Source organism: Anabrus simplex, chromosome 2 (assembly GCF_040414725.1).
Source record: "Anabrus simplex isolate iqAnaSimp1 chromosome 2, ASM4041472v1, whole genome shotgun sequence".
Lineage (NCBI taxonomy): Eukaryota > Metazoa > Arthropoda > Insecta > Orthoptera > Tettigoniidae > Anabrus > Anabrus simplex.
This window is the reverse complement of record NC_090266.1, coordinates 73,096,818-73,115,374: the sequence shown is the minus strand read 5'-3', so window position 1 is coordinate 73,115,374 and position 18,557 is coordinate 73,096,818. Positions and strand designations below refer to the sequence as shown.

Genomic DNA, 18,557 nt, shown 5'->3' with positions numbered 1-18,557 from the left:
AACTCATAATGGATCCCAGGGAATCACTGGAGAGGTGGAGGGAATATTTTGAACATCTTCTCAATGTAAAAGAAAATCATCCTGGTGGTGTTGTGAACAGCCAAGCTCATGGGGAGGAGGAAAATGAAGTTGGTGAAATTATCGTTGATGAAATGGAAAGGATGGTAAATAAACTCCATTGTCATAAGGCAGCAGGAATAGATGAAATTAGACCTGAAATGGTGAAGTATAGTGGGAAGGCAGGGATGATATGGCTTCATAGAGTAGTAAAATTAGCATGGAGTGTTGGTAAGGTACCTTCGGATTGGGCAAAAGCAGTAATTGCATCTATCTATAAGAAAGGGAACAGGAGGGATTGCGACAACTATCGAGGTATCTCATTGATTAGTATACCAGGCAAAGTAATCACTGGCATCTTGGAAGGGAGGGTGCGATCAATGTTCGAGAGGAAGTTCGATGAAAACCAGTGTGGTTTCAGACCACAGAGAGGCTGTCAGGATCAGATTTTCAGTATGCGCCAGATAATTGAAAAATGCTATGAGAGGAATAGGCAGTTGCGTTTATGTTTCGTAGATCTAGAGAAAGCATATGACAGGGTACCGAGGCAAAAGATGTTCGCTATACTGGGGGACTATGGAATTCAAGGTAGATTATTAAAATCAATCAAAGGAATTTATGTTGACAATTGGGCTTCAGTGAGAATTGGTGGTAGAATGAATTCTTGGTTCAGGGTACTTACAGGGGTTAGACAAGGTTGTAATCTTTCACCTTTGTTGTTCGTAGTTTACATGGATCATCTGCTGAAAGGTATAAAATGGCAGGGAGGTATTCAGTTAGGTGGAAATGTAGTAAGCAGTCTGGCCTATGCTGACAACTTGGTCTTAATGGCAGATTGTGCCGAAAGCCTGCAGTCTAATATCTTGGAACTTGAAAATAGGTGCAATGAGTATGGTATGAAAATTAGCCTTTCGAAGACTAAATTGATGTCACTAGGTAAGAAATTCAACAGAATTGAATGTCACATTGGTGATACAAAGCTAGAACAGGTCAATATTTTCAAGTATTTAGGTTGTGTGTTCTCCCAGGATGGTAATATAGTAAGTGAGATTGAATCAAGGTGTCGTAAAGCTAATGCAGTGAGCTCGCAGTTGCGATCAGCAGTACTCTGTAAGAAGGAAGTCAGCTCCCAGACGAAACTATCTTTACATCGGTCTATTTTCATACCAACTTTGCTTTACGGGAGCGAAAGCTGGGTGGACTCAGAGTATCTTATTCATAAGTTAGAAGTAACGGACATGGAAGTAGCGAGAATGATTGCTGGTACAAACTGGTGGGAACATTGGCAGGAGGGTACTCAGAATGAGGAGATAAAGGCTAATTTAGGAGTGAACTCGATGGATGAAGCTGTACGCATAAACCGGTTTCAGTGGTGGGGTCATGCGAGGTGAATGGAGGAGGATAGGTTACCTAGGAGAATAATGGACTCTGTTATGGAGGGTAAGAGAAGTAGAGGTAGACCAAGATGACGATTGTTAGACTCATTTTCTAATGATTTAAAGATAAGATGAAAGCCATAACAGTCTATAATGATAATATATGTGTGTAGAATAGTGAACAGGAAAATCAAAGAGGGTAGGGAGAGTAGAGAAACTAGAAAACAGCTAATCGGGGAACTGAATAGAGTGAAAAAGGAAGCAAAAGAGAATTATATGAATGGCATACTTCAAGAGGGTTATGACCACAAAGGGTAATGGGAAAAGCTGTATTCATATATTAGGAATCAAAAAGGAAAAGGAATCTAAATTCCTACAATGGTGGGAGAAGGGGGTGAACACTATTTAACAGATACTGAGAAAACAATTCTATTTGGTAGGGAATTCAGAGATTCAGTAGAACATTGTCAGGAGATGGAAACCGAAACATAAGATATAGAGGGAGAGACACATAGGGAAACAAGAAGCTTCTCATTCACAAGTGAAGATATTTTCAGACAAATCCAACTGCTTCAGCAAGGAAAAGCAACAGGAAATGATCAAATTACTGGGGAGGTATTAAGGACAATGGGGTGGTACATAGCGCCTTATTTAAAATTTATATTTGAGTATGTCATAAATAATAGTGTAATACCAAAGGAATGGAAGGAATCTATAATAATACCAATTTATAAAGGAAGGGGTCATAAAAGGAAACTGGAGAACTACAGACCACTCAGCCTGACCAGTATAGTTTGAAAAATACTGGAGAGTTTAATATCAAAGTGCATCAGAGGGATATGTGATGGTAAAAATTGGTTCATGAGGAGCCAGTATGGATTTAAAAAGAAATTTCCTTGTTAGGCGCAACTGGTGGGATTTCAGCAGGACATATCAGATCAGTTGGATCCGGGAGGCCAGTTAGATTGCTACCCATAGATCTTTCCAAAGACTTTGATAGAGTGGAACATGGAATGTTATTAAAGAAATTGGAGAGAATAGGATTGGACGTAAGGGTTATACATTGGATAAGGTCATTTCTAAATTCAAGGGTTCAGAAAGTCAAAGCAGGAAATAATGTATCACAGGAAGAGAAAGTTTGGAAAGGAATTGCGCAGGGTGGTATAATCGGTTTGTTACTTTTCTTAATATATACAAATGATTTAGGGAACAATATATCATCAAAAATAAGATTGTATGCAGATGACATAATTGTTTATAGGGAAATAAATAACATTGTGGATTGTTCAGAATTACAAAGGGACCTTGAGAGTGTCCAACAATGGGTTGAAGAAAATAATATGAAGGTTAATGGAGGCAAATCAACTGTTACAACATTTACAAACAGGAGCTTTAAAACTGAATTTGAATATACTTTGGATGAGGTAGTTATCCCAAAAGATGGCAAGTGTAAATACTTAGGTGTGAGATTTGAAAGTAATTTGCACTGGAAGGGTCATGTGGATGACATTGTTGGGAAGGCATACAGACGTTACATGTCATAATGAGGCTACGTAAAGGATGCAACAAAGAATTAAAAGAGAAAAGTTACTTAAGTATGGTTCGTCCATTATTGGAATATGCAGACAGTGTTTGGGATCCTCACCAAGAATACCTAATATAAGAAATAGTGTGCAGAGGAAAGCAGCGCGATTTGTAACGGGATTTCAGGAGAAAAAATAGTGTATCAGAAATGTTAAAGGAATTTGGGTTGGAAAACTTTAAGTAAGAGAAGGGAGAAAACTAGACTTACAGGATTATATAAAGCCTATAAAGGAGAAGCAGCATTGGGAGAAATCCGTGAGAGGCTTCAGTCAGAAAATAATTATATGGGCAGGAGTGACCACAAGTATAAAATTAAAAGTAATTTTAGCAGAAGCAATTGGGGTAAATTTTCATTCATTGGGAAGGCGTGAAGGAGTGGAACAGTTTACCAGGGGTAGTGTTTGATCCTTTTCCAAAATCTGTACAGGTATTCAAAAAGAGAATAAACACCAACAGAGAAAATAAGTGAAATGTTAGAGGGCATTCAACCAGTGCAGGTTATTGTAAATAAGAAATGTATGTGAATAAATTAATTCCATCCCCTGGTCTAAGGAGCTTGGACAGCCAAATAGGGGACTGCCTGTAGGGGTGAAGTACAGTGGGGACTTTTTACTATATACATTTGTCTTTGTAGGTGCTTGTCATGTGTTTTATATTGATTTTTGATTAGTTGTGATTTGCTCATTTGATTCCTTGGCTGATGATGATTCACAATGAGTGTTGAAACTAGTACCAATCTTGTTTAAACGACATATGATCTAACTCCCATCAGTAAATTGTCATTGTATTGAAAAGGTAGATCCGTAACATTTTCAGTTTACTGTAATTCCAGTTCAATACGGAACATAATGAAGTTTCTAACTTTTAATAATTCAAATACAGTAGTCACTTCGCTCCTGTTTTGCTGCTTCATTCTCAAGTTGAACATGACCAACCATTCTTCCATGCCTTTTTCTGTACTATCGACAGGGTAATTTTTTAAAACCATGTTTTTTCAGCACCTTCTATAAATAATTGCTTTTCAAGTTCCCCAAGGAGGAAGCCCATGCAGGAAAAATGTCAATCTCTCTTCAGAAGTACACCTTTTCCCTTTCAGAGAAAGTGACTTTGCTCGGCAGTGCTCAAAAAAATCGCCATGAGCAATAATCCAAAGTTATAGTCTTTAATTAGAGAGCCAATTTTTTTATTTGAATCCACCAATGTTTCATCAGTGGCATCTGCAGCTTCTCCACAGATCTCCGTGAAAACTATCTAATGTCGCCTTTTAAAACTTTTCCCACAACCCATTGAAAGCAGTAAAATGCTTCTCTCCAAGCGTTTCTGCAGTTTCTTGTAATGGGTAATTTCTTGCTTTGCAGTAACCAACTATTCCCAAAAATTTTTATAAATTTCCTCATTCCTGGTTATTCCAAACATTTGCTTCACTGCGTCTTCTCCACTCAAACATATACTTTCCTTAATTCTATTTTTTTATGAATAACGTCATAGATTTTGTGATGATCTGCTTAACAGACAGCTTGCCCTTCTCGCTAGCTTCTATAACCTTCATTTTTGTGTTCAAATCTAAAACCACACCTTTTTGTTCTTCCATCAGTTTTTTCCCCACAACTGCTTATGGTAAAGACACTAAAATCAATGAAATTTGTGGGGGACTGCCTTGCCTTGTTAAGTAGGTAGCATCTGTACCATCCCAAATTCCTCTATCCCCTTAGTCAGAACATAACTTCTATCATAATAACTGTATGGATGAGGAACACTTCAAGGCTATCAAGGTTACACTTCCAGGGTGAGAAAGTGTTCTAAGAATGGAAGATTACACCTAGGTTTCCTGCTCCTTTCACATTCTTACTGTAGCAAGGATGTGCAAAACCCTTTTCTTGCCTTATAGTCTGATGGTTCGGATTCATAATTTACACGTTTTTTTTTTTTTTTTTTTCAGTTATAATCAAATTTCCTTCCGTTTCCATGTTATACAGGCTCCGGTGAATACAGGTGAACTTGTATGAACAATGAACCATAATTCATGGGACTAGAAAACTTTTCTGACATGCACAACTTTCCCAATTCATAAAGATTCTGTTGGAAGCAGGTCTTACTGTATTATTCATGTTTATGTGAAGTAACACGTATGTGGCCTTGAGATCAGTAAATTTTGATCTCTTTTTCTCAATATAACTTGCGAAATAATACACAAAGCACTCATTTGCTAGCCGAGACAGTCCCTGCTGCAATGTTTGAGGGTGTTTAAATGAGATTCTCTGCAGTTTTGGCTTTGGACTCCTTAAAAGAACTCCTTCAGAACAAACTTCTCACACAGTGGTGTGTCTTCAAATCTATAGAAATTGGAGAAGCATATTAAACAAATAGGCCTAATATTACTATTGTATTGTATTACCATGTATGGTGGTGGTTGTGGGTTGTTGTGGTAGGTTCTTAGTACATGAAGAGCTTACTGCTAGTTTTATCTGTGGGTACGTGTGTTCTATTTCAGTATGCAGCATTTTTGTAAGGAGATATATTTTTTTCTGTGGTTCATATTCCGTATTTCTTCTATGGCATAAAATGTCAGGTTTATTGTGTTAAGCCTGTAAAACTTTTTCTCCTCCTATGGATCCTTGATGCTTTCAGCAATGATTGTCTAATAAAAGTTTATCTGTTAGATTTGCTAAGTTTTCCGTAACTTTATAATACTGGAAAAGTAAGTAATACCATACTTGTCCGTATGGTTATTTCATAAAATGTTCTGCCTTTTAGGTATGCTTTAAATGTGGCTGATGCTTTGGAATATTGTCATGCCCGTCATATTCTACACCTTGATGTGAAACCAAAAAACGTTCTATTCTGTGTGAAGAGTAATATATGTAAATTGTGTGATTTTGGAAGCTCATTGGAACTAGATGATCCTCATAAGGTGCTAGGTGTAACAGCAAATATCAGAATGGTGAGTACAAGGGTTGTTATCTTGTTGTTAGATTTATTGTTCTTGGAATGAACAGCCACACTCTGAAAGGTAACTTACATAATATTCCTGGGTTGAGGCAGTGTTTACTTCTTGTTATACATACATACATACATACATACATACATACATACATACATACATACATACATACATACATACATACATACATGCATGCATACATAGTGCCTCTGTTGAATTTTGTTTCGTTGTTTGCTTTACGTCGCACCGACATAGGTAGGTCTTACAGCGACGGTGGGATAGGAAAGGCCTCAGAATGGGAAGGAAGCAGCCGTGGCCTTAATTAAGGTACAGCCGCAGCATTTGCCTGGTGTGAAAATGGGAAACCAGAGAAGACCATCTTCAGGGCTGCCGACAGTGGGGATCGAACCCACTATCTCCCGATTACTGGATACTGGCCGCACTTAAGCGACTGCAGCTATCGAGCTCGGTTTGTTAAAATTTAGCGGCAGACACGAAGGTCTCATGGAGTGGACCGTTCGTGTGGCCTGATAGTTAATATAGGGGCATTCAGGTAGAACATCACAGGATGAAAATAATAACCAACAGATATGGAAATAACATTTACTAAGAAAATACCAGTGACGTAACGTTAAATAATGAACCATAAAATCAATTATATCAACATAAATTGAAAATAAATATTCGATGTTTTAATGAGTTTCCTCACTGTACTTGAAATTAGCTTTAAATATGCCTGACTTTGACTTACACTCATTTATTTTCTTCGGCTATTAATTCATAAACAACTTGTTCAATATTCAATGAAATACTCACCAGTAACACCTCGTTTTATCACTCCATTATACATAAACTTATTAAAACATAACTGTGATCTCAACCCAGTGAGTAGCTGTGCGTTTTCTGTCACATAGTTGTCTGCTTGCATTCAGGGGATAGTGGGTTTGAACCCCATTGTCGGCAGCCCTGGAGATGATTTTCCGTGGTTTCCCATTTTCACACCGGGCAAATGTTGGGGCTGTATCCCAAATGACACCACGGCAATTTACTTCCCACTCCTAGCCCTTTCCTATCCCATCGCTGCCATAAGACCCATCTGTGTTGGTGGGATGTAAAGCTTATTGTAAAAAAAAAAAAAAAAAAAAAAATTGGCAATGGCAACACACTGTTAATATCAATAGTGTATCAAGAATTAATTACATAATTCAGCTGAAGTCTAGCAAACCTAATACAGGAAAAATAACTAACTGAAATAACCTCGAGTCTGTCTACATTTAAAATAAAAAAAAATTCTTCACTCCTTTTCGTAACTCTACTTATATATTTCTTTGAATTAATTTAAAAGTCATTTAATGCAATTATATTTACATCACTTTTCAGTAAGCATTGTCGGATTTCCCTAATCCTAGAATATTTGATGATCTTGTCTCAATTATCACTCTTGACATTTAGCAAGAGTAAAATATTTACAACCGGGCGAGTTGGCCGTGCGCGTAGAGGCGCGCGGCTGTGAGCTTGCATCCGGGAGATAGTAGGTTCGAATCCCACTATCGGCAGCCCTGAAAATGGTTTTCCGTGGTTTCCCATTTTCACACCAGGCAAATGCTGGGGCTGTACCTTAATTAAGGCCACGGCCGCTTCCTTCCAACTCCTAGGCCTTTCCTATCCCATCGTCGCCATAAGACCTATCTGTGTCGGTGCGACGTAAAGCCCGTAGCAAAAAAAAAAAAAAAAAAAAAAAATATTTACACGCTCATCATTTCAGAAAAAGATAATAAAAGCAACACTGAAACATCAACCTCATTGCAGTAGGACGCAATGACAAGTCGTCATATAATGACTGCACAGTGACAAAACAATAATCGCCAATATGATCAAATGAGTAGACAAAATATCATACAAATTACACGCAAGGGACACACTATTTAAAAGTTCATTTTACAGGAGTACCGTGCTCGATAGCTGTAGTCACTTTAGTGCGGCCAGTATGCAGTATTCGGCTGATAGTGGATTCGAACCCCACTGTCGGCAGCCCTGAAGACTGTTTTCTGTGGTTTTCCATTTTCACACCACGGAAATGCTGGGGTTATACCTTAATTAAGGCTACGGCCACTTCCTTCCCACTCCTATCCGTTTCCTGTCCAGTTGTTGCCATAAGACATATCTGTGTCGGTGTGACATAAAGCAGGTTGTAAAAAAAAATTACAAGAGTTTTAAATGTCTTTATTTTTATGGTCTTGTTTAAGGTCAGGATAGGCTAGAATTGATTGAGGTTAGATTCCTGCTATCATATGCGACAGTAGACGATGCTACCTACAACTGTCTGGCAGAGGGTTTGGCAGCTGTTACCAAAACCTGACAAGCTAAGGGAGAGGTTCTGAAGACTCATTTTGATCATCTGTTGAACAGGACAAAAGCAGATCAGAGAACAAAAGAGCCAGCTGTTGGAACCTACACAGAAGTATCTTCCATTACATGGGCGGAAACACAAGCAGCCCTTAAGAAGTTGTCGCAGGGGAAATCCCCAGGAATTGATGAAGTCAACACGGACATGTTTAAGCAGCAGGAGTCAAGGGTTCACAGTGGCTACACAAGATGCTTAGTGCAGTCTGGAAGGAGGACAAGATACTGTTGATTGGAACAAGGGTGTCATGATCCCCCTGTTTAAGAAAATTCACAGAGAATGCTCCAACACCGGAGAATAACACTCGTTTCTCATGGGCTTAAGATTCTTGAGAAGATTTGAGAGAGCAGACTGCGAGTCATCTTAGAGCCACAGTTAGAAGAGGTACAGTATGGCTTTAGGCCTAATAGGTTCACAGCAGACCCAATATTCAGTGTCTGTATGTTAATGGAGAAATATTGGGAGAAAGGCAAAGATCTGTTTACGGTGTTCCTAGATATTGAGTAGGCATATGCCAGCATTGCAAGAGAGAAGGTATGGAAATGCCTGAGAAAGAGAAATGTGCCAGAGCGACTGCTGAGGAAAGTTCAGATGCTGTATGAGCACTGCCAACTGTGTGTGATTTGGTGATGGATATTTATCCTAGATCCAGACCAGAAGTGGAGTCCAGCAAGGCAGTGGACTATCACAGTTATTGTTTATCACCATCATAGATGACATAATAAAGAACAGCAAGTAAACCTGAGGTGAACTTAATGCAATGGCTTTTGCTGATGACATCATGATCTGGGGAGAAACTGAGGAACAAGTACAGTTGAGACTCAATGAATGAAGATTAAGTTCCACTAATTCAATCTCAGGATAAGCAAAGCCAAAACAATAGTAAGACAGTAAACAGAGAGACGATGAGTGAACCTCATGTTAAACCATCCATTGGGAAGTGTGGAAAACTTTGCATACATCGGCAGAGTAACTCCTTGAGAGACACTAAACACAAATGAGGTGGCAAATAGAGTTCAGAAATGCTCTCACTTTTACCGTCAAGTAAGAACACTCTGGCGATGATCAATCAATACTTCATACCGATCTTAACCAATGGTATCGAAATATGCACCTTCTCTATGAAAGCCTCATAGAGGTTACAGGCATCTGAGATGAAGATCTGGAGGTTCGCAATTTAAAAAATGAAACTGGACAAGCTAAGGAATGACATGGTTAGAAAGGAAGCTATAATTGAGACATCATTGTTGGATCAGATCATCATAATTGGACTAAGGTGTTTTGGGCATGTAATGAGGATGGAGCCAACTACGACAGCTTATGTTAACTTGCAGAGGCATGTAGCAGGAAAACTGAGGGTGGGAAGACCCAAGAACCTACTTTATGAACATTGTAAAGATGCACTTTACAGATAGGGGAAGGGCACTGGAGTATGTCATTAACAACAGAACGTATCACAAAGACAGAGTGGAAGAGGCTCACCAACAGTACCCGGGAAAGTGGAACTGGAACTGTAAACTGATGCTGATGATTGTAAATTCAATCCTCTAAAGTTTATCGTTCATTAATAAATATGTGACAGAATTAACAATGCGTCACATGGTAGGTCTGTCTCATTAAATAATAGAAATCGTGCACTCAAAAATTAATTCTGTGGCTTGATTTTAAAAGGGCCAATGTGAAAAAACCTGTTTCTGAGCTATGATTATCTGCTCATAATTTTCCAACTGCTTTTTTCAACAACTAACTTTGAATAACTTTACACTTTCTTTGTGGAAATCAACTGATTAAATATGAAATTTTTCTGTCTTATTCTTTAAAAATACCCAAGTTTCTAATCTTTGTCTGTAATCTAACTTTATTGCCAAGGACATATTAAATAAAACGGTAACTGTTCTGTTGATACTTATGGGAGACATTGGCCCTTATAGTATATTGAGGTTGGGCTGATGACCTGGCTGTTAGGCCCCTTTAAACAAGTGGCATCAGTATATTAAAGCTAGGATTAAACACATAGGTATCTGCTACTATCTCAGTTTTTGAAAAAAAAAAAATGATGTTGGCCCTTTTAGAACCAAGCCACAGAATTGCACTGTAGGAGTAAGTCAAAGGATGACTCCAATACTCTTAAATAAGCTTCATCTCGTCTGGCTTGGGCTTGTACTAGATTAAAATCACCTTAATTTGAGTTGAGTATGCATAAAATTCCTGTCACTTCATTAGCATGATTCTGATTACATGGCAATAACCAAGTCAACATGTGTTCCAAAATCTGCTCCATAATCTATATAATTCTAGGTACAATGACCCAACCATTTATTCTACTGGTAGTTCATAATATATTGAGCACATAATTTTGCATTTTATTCATGTATCAGTATACGTCAAAATTTAAACACTCAGCCACGGCTTTATATAAATTTATTTATTATCCTGGTGATAAGCTGTATCACAGCTTATTAAATTTTTTTTTTTTTCTGCTAGTTGCTTTACGTCGCACTGACACAGATAGGTCTTATGGCGACAATGGGACAGGAAAGGGCTAGGAGTGGGAAGGAAGCAGCTGTGGCCTTACTTAGGGTACAGCCCCAGCATTTGTCTGGTGTGAAAATGGGAAACCACGGAAAATCATTTTCAGGGCTGCCGATAGTGGGGTTTGAACCTACTATCTCCTGAATACTGGATACTGGCCGCACTTAAGCGACTGCAGCTATCGAGCTCGCTGCTTTATTATTATTATTATTATTATTATTATTATTACTATTATTATTATACAGCAATGCTAAGATTATATCATTCTCAATGCGTTTTTATCTGGTGCAAATAAATATCACACGAGATACATTCACTTCATTGCGTAAAACCACTTTATTGTCGCTAAGTCTATTCCTTAACAGCACACAGTTATACACAATTATAAGCAACACCACAACACTTAAGAAAGGAATACACTGAAGCAATTTACTGTTGATTCTGACAAATACAGATATCAACAAGTCCTCACACTGACTTGCTCACTGAAACACACTCTCGGCCTGTAAGCTCGATATATATACTGTTCCACAAACAGTCTAGAAATATTGACTTCTGGAAATGTTCTTACAATGGAACATGCCCGAATAACCATAGACTGGCCAGTAGAGTGGAGTAGTTAAAACCGGAATGTTCAATTACAGTTTACAAACACACATGGAGAAATCTATGACGTTCCTAAAGCTTCCACACGTATCTGGATGACAAAACATCATGGTAAGTTTCCAGAAACCCCCACGTGTGTCAAAATTATAGTGGAACACACCTAATGTACGAATATTACAGAGTCTTCTACAATTTTCAACCACACACATTGTGAGGTTAGACGTATTCACAATGTGCTTTCGTGGTTATACAAATTTACAATACATATATGTGGGAAAATGATATGTTAATATTTGAGTTAGGTTAGGTGTAGAATGGCGTACATGTGACAATCATTCAAGAATGGCGTACATGTGACAATCATTCAAGAATGGGTCTTGATGACTTGGACAAAAATGTCCTCAATGTGGTGTAATTTAATTTTAGAAGAATTCAACTAATTCCTCTTTCTATTTTATAAATCAAAATTAGCACTGAAAATATGCTTTAGATGTACTGATTTAATGTTTTGTACCATGATAATTGGGTTACGATTATTATCTTTATTGACGTTGACCTGAGGAAATACTTGCACTTGATAACTCGCATACATGAATACAAGTCTAATCCCATCTTCTTCATTTCCCATTTCCAGTCTTCTGGGTTGGGTCATGAATCAAGGACCTCCACAGTTTTCTATTTTACTGGGTGTATTGGCAGAGTGGTTAGGAGCATGCGGCTGTGAGCTTGCATCTGAGAGGTAGTGGGTTTGAACCCCACTGTCGGCAGCCCTGAAGATGGTTTTCCGTTGGTTTCCCATTTTCACACCAGGCAAATGCTGGGGCTGTACCTTAATTAAGGCTACGGCCGCTTCCTTACCACTCCTAGCTCTTTCCCATCCCTTCGTCGCCATAAGACCTATCTGTGTCAGTGCGACATAAAGCAAATTATAAAAGTTTTCTATTTTACACAGTTCCCCCCCAGGATGAGAACACCAGAAACTGCGCGTTGCTTTTGGGAGATGCCCTAACCGTTTCCGAGGCCTCGACTCACTCTGTCATTTTATAGGCTGTTAGTACGATGGGCTCACCACCCCACAGACTCCTTTAGCTGCCATCCCTGTCATGGAGTGCAGATGCTAGTAGATGGACTTTTGTGGTATTACCTCCACCAAGCGACCATCAGTCCTAAAGAGCCTCATTTGCCCGAAGCCACTGGCCTCTTAAGAATGTACTTGTATTTATCCCCGAGTCCAGGACTGCCTCTGCCACCATCTTCACCGTACCAAAGTCCACCTTCTCCACCATAGATGCCGTTGAGGACTTCACTCATAATCCTGAGCTGGGACACCTACGAGATGTTACACACGGAATCAGTGTGCTCTGGGACTCTCATAGGCAGGATCACCATTCCACGGGTAGGGCTGCCTCCAAAGACGGTCCCTACCTGCTACCTGCACGAGTCGAATCCCATAATTACATTAAATCACGAACCTACTACAAATCAAAGATATGAGTAGAAATGGAAAGTTAAACCCTACAAGAAATGTAACTAATAGGAAAAGTTTAAACTACAAAAATGAGAGAAGATAGTGACATATTTTAGAAATAATAATAATGTTATTCGCTTTACGTCCCACTAACTACTTTTATGGTATTCAGAGACACCAAGGTGCCATAATTTAGTCCCGCAGTTGTTTCTTTACGTGCCTGTTAATCTACGAACACGAGGCTCATGTATTTGAACATCTTCAAATACCACCAGAATGAGCTAGGATCGAACCTGCCAATTTGGAGTCAGAGGCCAATTCCTCAACTGACCTCGTGGTGGCTTCATTGTTCCGGGGTCCCACTTCTAAAATCAGGGCTGTGGTTTGCTGCGAAGCTAAAACCAAGATAAAAACTTTAGGACTGTGTCCAGAACGACGTGCTAATTGAAGACACAGAGCAACATGAAGCACACTTAACTTGCAACATGCCGAACATAATTCCACAGGAGGCCACTCTGACTTAAATGTCTGGAATGTGGGTTGGGATATTTTTATCTGTATAAGTTTTCTGAATTTATGCAGCATCTCCACCAATCGAGTAGTTTTATTTGTACTTGACGAGTTGGCTGTGCAATTAGGGGCGTGCGTTTGTGAGCTTGCATCCGGGAGCTACCTTTGATTATTTTATCACGTTTGTATTTATCACTAAAAAGTAAGATCTTACAATTCTTATTTAATGAAAGTCATTCATGTACATTTGCCATCTAATACACAAAAATACATTATATGATGAAGCAGCTGCACTTCCAGTCCCCTCTCTAATGAACAGAGTTAATGGCCACAACATTCTCCTCCCCCCCCCCCCCCCCAACACACACACACGTACATCTTTCTCTCTCTCTCTCTCTCTCTCTCTCTCTCTCTCTCTCTCTCTCTACCTTCCTCTCCTATGGACAGAACAAAGTTATTACCTGTAGAACATTATTTTACACTTTTTGCATTAGCACTTAATGAACATGAATCCCACATGAGTCTGCACTGACGTAAATGCCTGGAATATGGTTTAGGATATTCTTATTTGTAGTAAATTCTCTGAATTTATGCAACGTCTTCACCAGTCAAGACGTTAGAGCAGGTTATTACCTATGAATAAAAATGTCGTACAAAAACTCCTTAATTCAATTCCTTACTTTTATTTAATCAAAATCAATAACTTAAATTTACTCTCTTACATACAAAAATACATGCTAAAATGGAGAAGCAGAACCCACCTACTTCTCCTCCTCTCTCCACGAAACAGAGTTATTGCCTACAAAATTTCTCCTTTCCCTCCTTACTTAGTTACCAAGACCAGAGACAAAGAATTGCTGTCAGTCCAGACACAGTTGCTCAACATAATAGACAACAGCAGCTAAGATAAGTACAGAAATATTTTCATAATTTACTAAAATGACAATAGAGGACTAATACATTCATTATTTGTTCATAACATCACCAATTTATTTATTTATTTATTTATTTATTTATTTATTTATTTATTATCAGCAACAGCATAACACTGAATTACAAAGATCTGAGATATGTACAAAGGTTATTCATCTAAAATGAAAGATATAAAAATATTTACAAAGGACACAAATACACAATAAAAACTGTACAGTTTTATATAATATATTACATATTTTCATAAACAACAACATAAACAAAAGAAAATACACTTAACTACAAGAGTGGAAATAGGAAAGAACAAGAAAAATTAAGTTATATGAGAAATATGACAGAAGGGAGGATACGATATGAAGATATCTAGGTTCTTGTTGATAGATAAGGTGTTAAACATGGCTTCAGTCTGGTGCTAGGCGGTGGGATGTATAGGGGGAATAATTTGTTAAAAATGAAGCCATGTTTTCCAGTGTTCACTTAGTTAAATGTAGCAAAGGCTTTTCAGTCTGTCAAACACATAGCTATGTGTTTGACAGACTGAAAAGCCTTTGCTACATTTAGGGGGAATAAGGCAACTAATTCTGGTGACCTAAATAAACCATTACCTGCTTTGTATAACAGCTTAAGTTTGGTTACTTTCCTCTGAACAGAAAGAGTTTTGAGTTTTAGTTTCTCAAGCACTTGGTAAGTGCATAAGTTGCAACTGGCAGGGACCCTGGCTCTGACATTAGCACAGAAATGAGATTGTACATGGTCAGGGTGGCTGAGATTTGAAGAAGCAGAAATTGACCAGATGGGAGAGGCGTATCAACAATCGGTAAGAAACAGGAAACTTAGAATACTCTGAGGGCACTTATATTTGTGATGTCAGAAAACCTATGGAGTAAACCAAGGAGTGACATAGCACGTGAGGTGACCCTGTTTGTGTGTGACACAAACAACAATTTACTGTCAAAATGCACTCCTAAGTCTATTTGATAATCAACAATTGCAATCAGTTGGTTCAGTAGGTGATAATCGTGTAGAACAGGGGATTTATACAGTGTGAACGAAATGGTGGAACACTTGGAGGGATGAGGTTTAATATGCCTCGTAGTATACCAATGTGACAGTGAATCAGGTGCATTCTGCAAGTGGATTGTATCTGTGGGAGAATCAATCTGCTTGAAGATTTTACAATCGTCTGCAAAGAGAAGGATTTCACATGAATGGTCGGAAACCCTATCGATAAGATCATCAGTAATCATTGACTAGTTTATGCAACGTAAACGATATTATACTTATGTGGACATGATTTAAAGTGGTTGAGGATGTTCTTGTGGAACAAAATATGTCGTTCTTTGTTTAATATTATGTTTTCTTTTACAAGTATTTTATAAACATATTATGTTTTGAACTTGCGCTTTCGACAGACTGAAGAGCTTTTAAGTTACATTACCTAAGTCGACACTGGGAAGTGCGGCTTCCTTTTTAAAAAGAAGAAAAGAAAAAAACATTTGTACTAACACTTTTTTTTTTTTTTTTTGAAAGATTACACATAAGATCTCTGTGTTGGCGAGTTCAAAGTTTTTGGACTCCATGCTGTATTCCTTGGAAGGCTACTCCACCATTGAATGTCTGAGCAATTAATTTCTCCTTCACACTGTATTGCTCCTATGCTTGTAGTATGCATTGAGATATACCAGAGCAGATCTTTCAGTCAGAGTGAGTAGCCATACCACGAAAATGTTCCAATAGTTGCAAACCCTGAACATAATTTGTAACACCTGAAGCTGGAGTAGAGACAAAGGAGGACCTCATTAAGATAAGCTCCAAATTTCAGTTTCTTAAGTATTTAAGCAGAAATAAACATAAATATTTACTTGTAATTATTTGATGTGATTTGATAGAAACTGATGTTCTTTCAAGAACAAAACATGTCATTTTATTTTCATTAAGATTTTTTTGATATAATACTGTTACCATATGTTTTATCTTGCAGGTAGTTTATAAATTTATTTACTCAAGATTAGTTTTGGCAGACTGAATAGCCTAACAGATATAAATCAACAGAGTCAAAACTGAAGAGAGATGGCTTCAGATATTACAAATTATTCAGCCAGTCAGGCAAATTACGAAGCCAAAAGACTCCAAGCACTCAAAATTAAAATAGTGGAAATTGACAAACTCATTGTGTTTAATAAAAAAATGTATGGAGTTGAATTCATTCCCAAATATGTCCCCTTGAAAACAGAACCAACCACATTGTCCAGTAAAATCTCAAAATCTCAATCACAAAATTTGTGGATAAAAAACGAAATAAGATTCATGTATATATATATAAAAGAAAAACCAGAAATCAAGAAAGAAATGTTACGTCTTCACTTAAACGTTCATAATTACTGGCACCAACACAGTGGACTTCATACACTGGTCATTTGCATAACTATGTTAAGAATGAAGCAATCAAAAAAACAAGAGTTAATTGATAACAAAAATTGTAATTTTCTCAGTAATCAAACTAAGACCAACAAACAACACCTAAGCAATCAATTTTTGAGTTCTACCCAAACGTTGTTACCAGATCCGACACAAGCTTTTCAAATAAAGAAACAGATCTGTTGGAAAAAGGTCTGAAGTTTAACTGTCAAGAACGTGACACAGATAACAGCATAAAACAACATAAAATCACGGATGTTGAAATTGCATGCGACAACATAAATACACAACATAAAGGAATAATTAAAAACGCGGCAACCAACGAAGCACTAAGAATAATCAAACTAAAAAATTCAGCTAACCAATCACATTTTAAGTCTCAAAGCTTGTTACTAATAATGGCGTATGGCCTCCGGAGAGGCCTGGAGCAGGTCTTTTTCTAGTAGACGGCCTATTAGGCGACCTGCATGTCTGTGAAGATGAGTGCCCTATCTAGGATGATTTCTAATGTTGAATACGCCACACACACTCAGCCCCCAAGCCATTGGAATTAAAGGTTAAAATCCCCGACCCGGCCGGGAATCGAACCCGGGACCCTCTGAACCGAAGGCCAGTACGCTGACCATTCAGCGAACGGGTCGGACAGCTCGTTACTAAAAAGAATTAAAAGCAAAATAATAATATATTAATCATAAAACCAGATAAAGGCAACTTGATAGTCATAATGAAAAAATACGAATACGTACAAAAAAACCTAATGAATTCATCAGCAGCAACGAAATACAGGAGATTAAACGCGACCCAACGAATAACTTTCAAAGCAACATAAAATGAGCATTCAAGAAAACTGACTTAATCCTCACCGAGGAAGAAAAACTTATCACCAACCCCAAAATCCCAACACCATGAGCACTTCCCAAAATACACAGACACATGTCCAATCAGACAATAGTAAATTTCAAAAAAGCACCAAGTTACAAGGTAAACAAATTTTTCAACAAAATGTTAAAAGAAAAGATAAAAATGAAAAACTATAGGTCGATTAAAAACACATTAGAGCTAACAAAACAATTAAATAAACCTAAACTAACAGAAAGCAAGAGAATTATTTCCTTTGACATGATCAACCTGTACACCAACATACCGATAGAGGAGTCTGTTGAAATTTTGGAAAAACATTTGAAAGAAAGCAGTTCAACACTAGAAACAGAATAAATAATTAATCTTTTAAAACCGTCCTTAAACCAAAACATTTTCATGTTTAACAACAAAATATATTCACAAAAAATGATTAGCCATGGGTTCACCATTATCAGGAATAGTAGTGAACATATTCTTAACCCTGGAGAGGGCACGTCACAGTCTTTCCGACCGGGTTCGGGGATAAATGTTTATAGTTATTAACGTAGAGGGCCGCTAGCTTCCATCCCCTCAGTACCTTACATTGGACTCGTCCACTATCAGTGTGCGTAAACAATTCACCCCTCATGCTCCTCAGTTTCAGCCTAAGTGCATTAACTGACGGACCCGGCCTAAATCTCCTGGCGCACCCCAATACGTATGCGTGTTTATGAGTGAAGTGTTTCTTTATTTTTTCAGTAAATATACCAAGAATGTGTCAGTTTTGTTTTATTTTGATGTAAAATAGTGCCTTTGAATATAGTGAAGTCCAATGCATCATGGATAGAAACAGGAAAAGAGAATTCGAAAGACTTATAAAGAGCGTTA

The 18,557-nt window shown here is 37.9% G+C and overlaps 1 protein-coding gene across 1 annotated transcript in view; it reads left to right on the top strand.

Moving 5' to 3' along the window:
* The window catches only part of Mos (Mos oncogene), a 164,023-nt gene that overhangs the window by 47,534 nt on the left and 97,932 nt on the right, over positions 1-18,557 (top strand). The window contains exon 4 of the mRNA XM_067142329.2: positions 5,772-5,958. Within this exon, the coding sequence (XP_066998430.2) occupies positions 5,772-5,958 (187 nt within the window). The remainder of the gene's footprint in view (positions 1-5,771; positions 5,959-18,557) is intronic.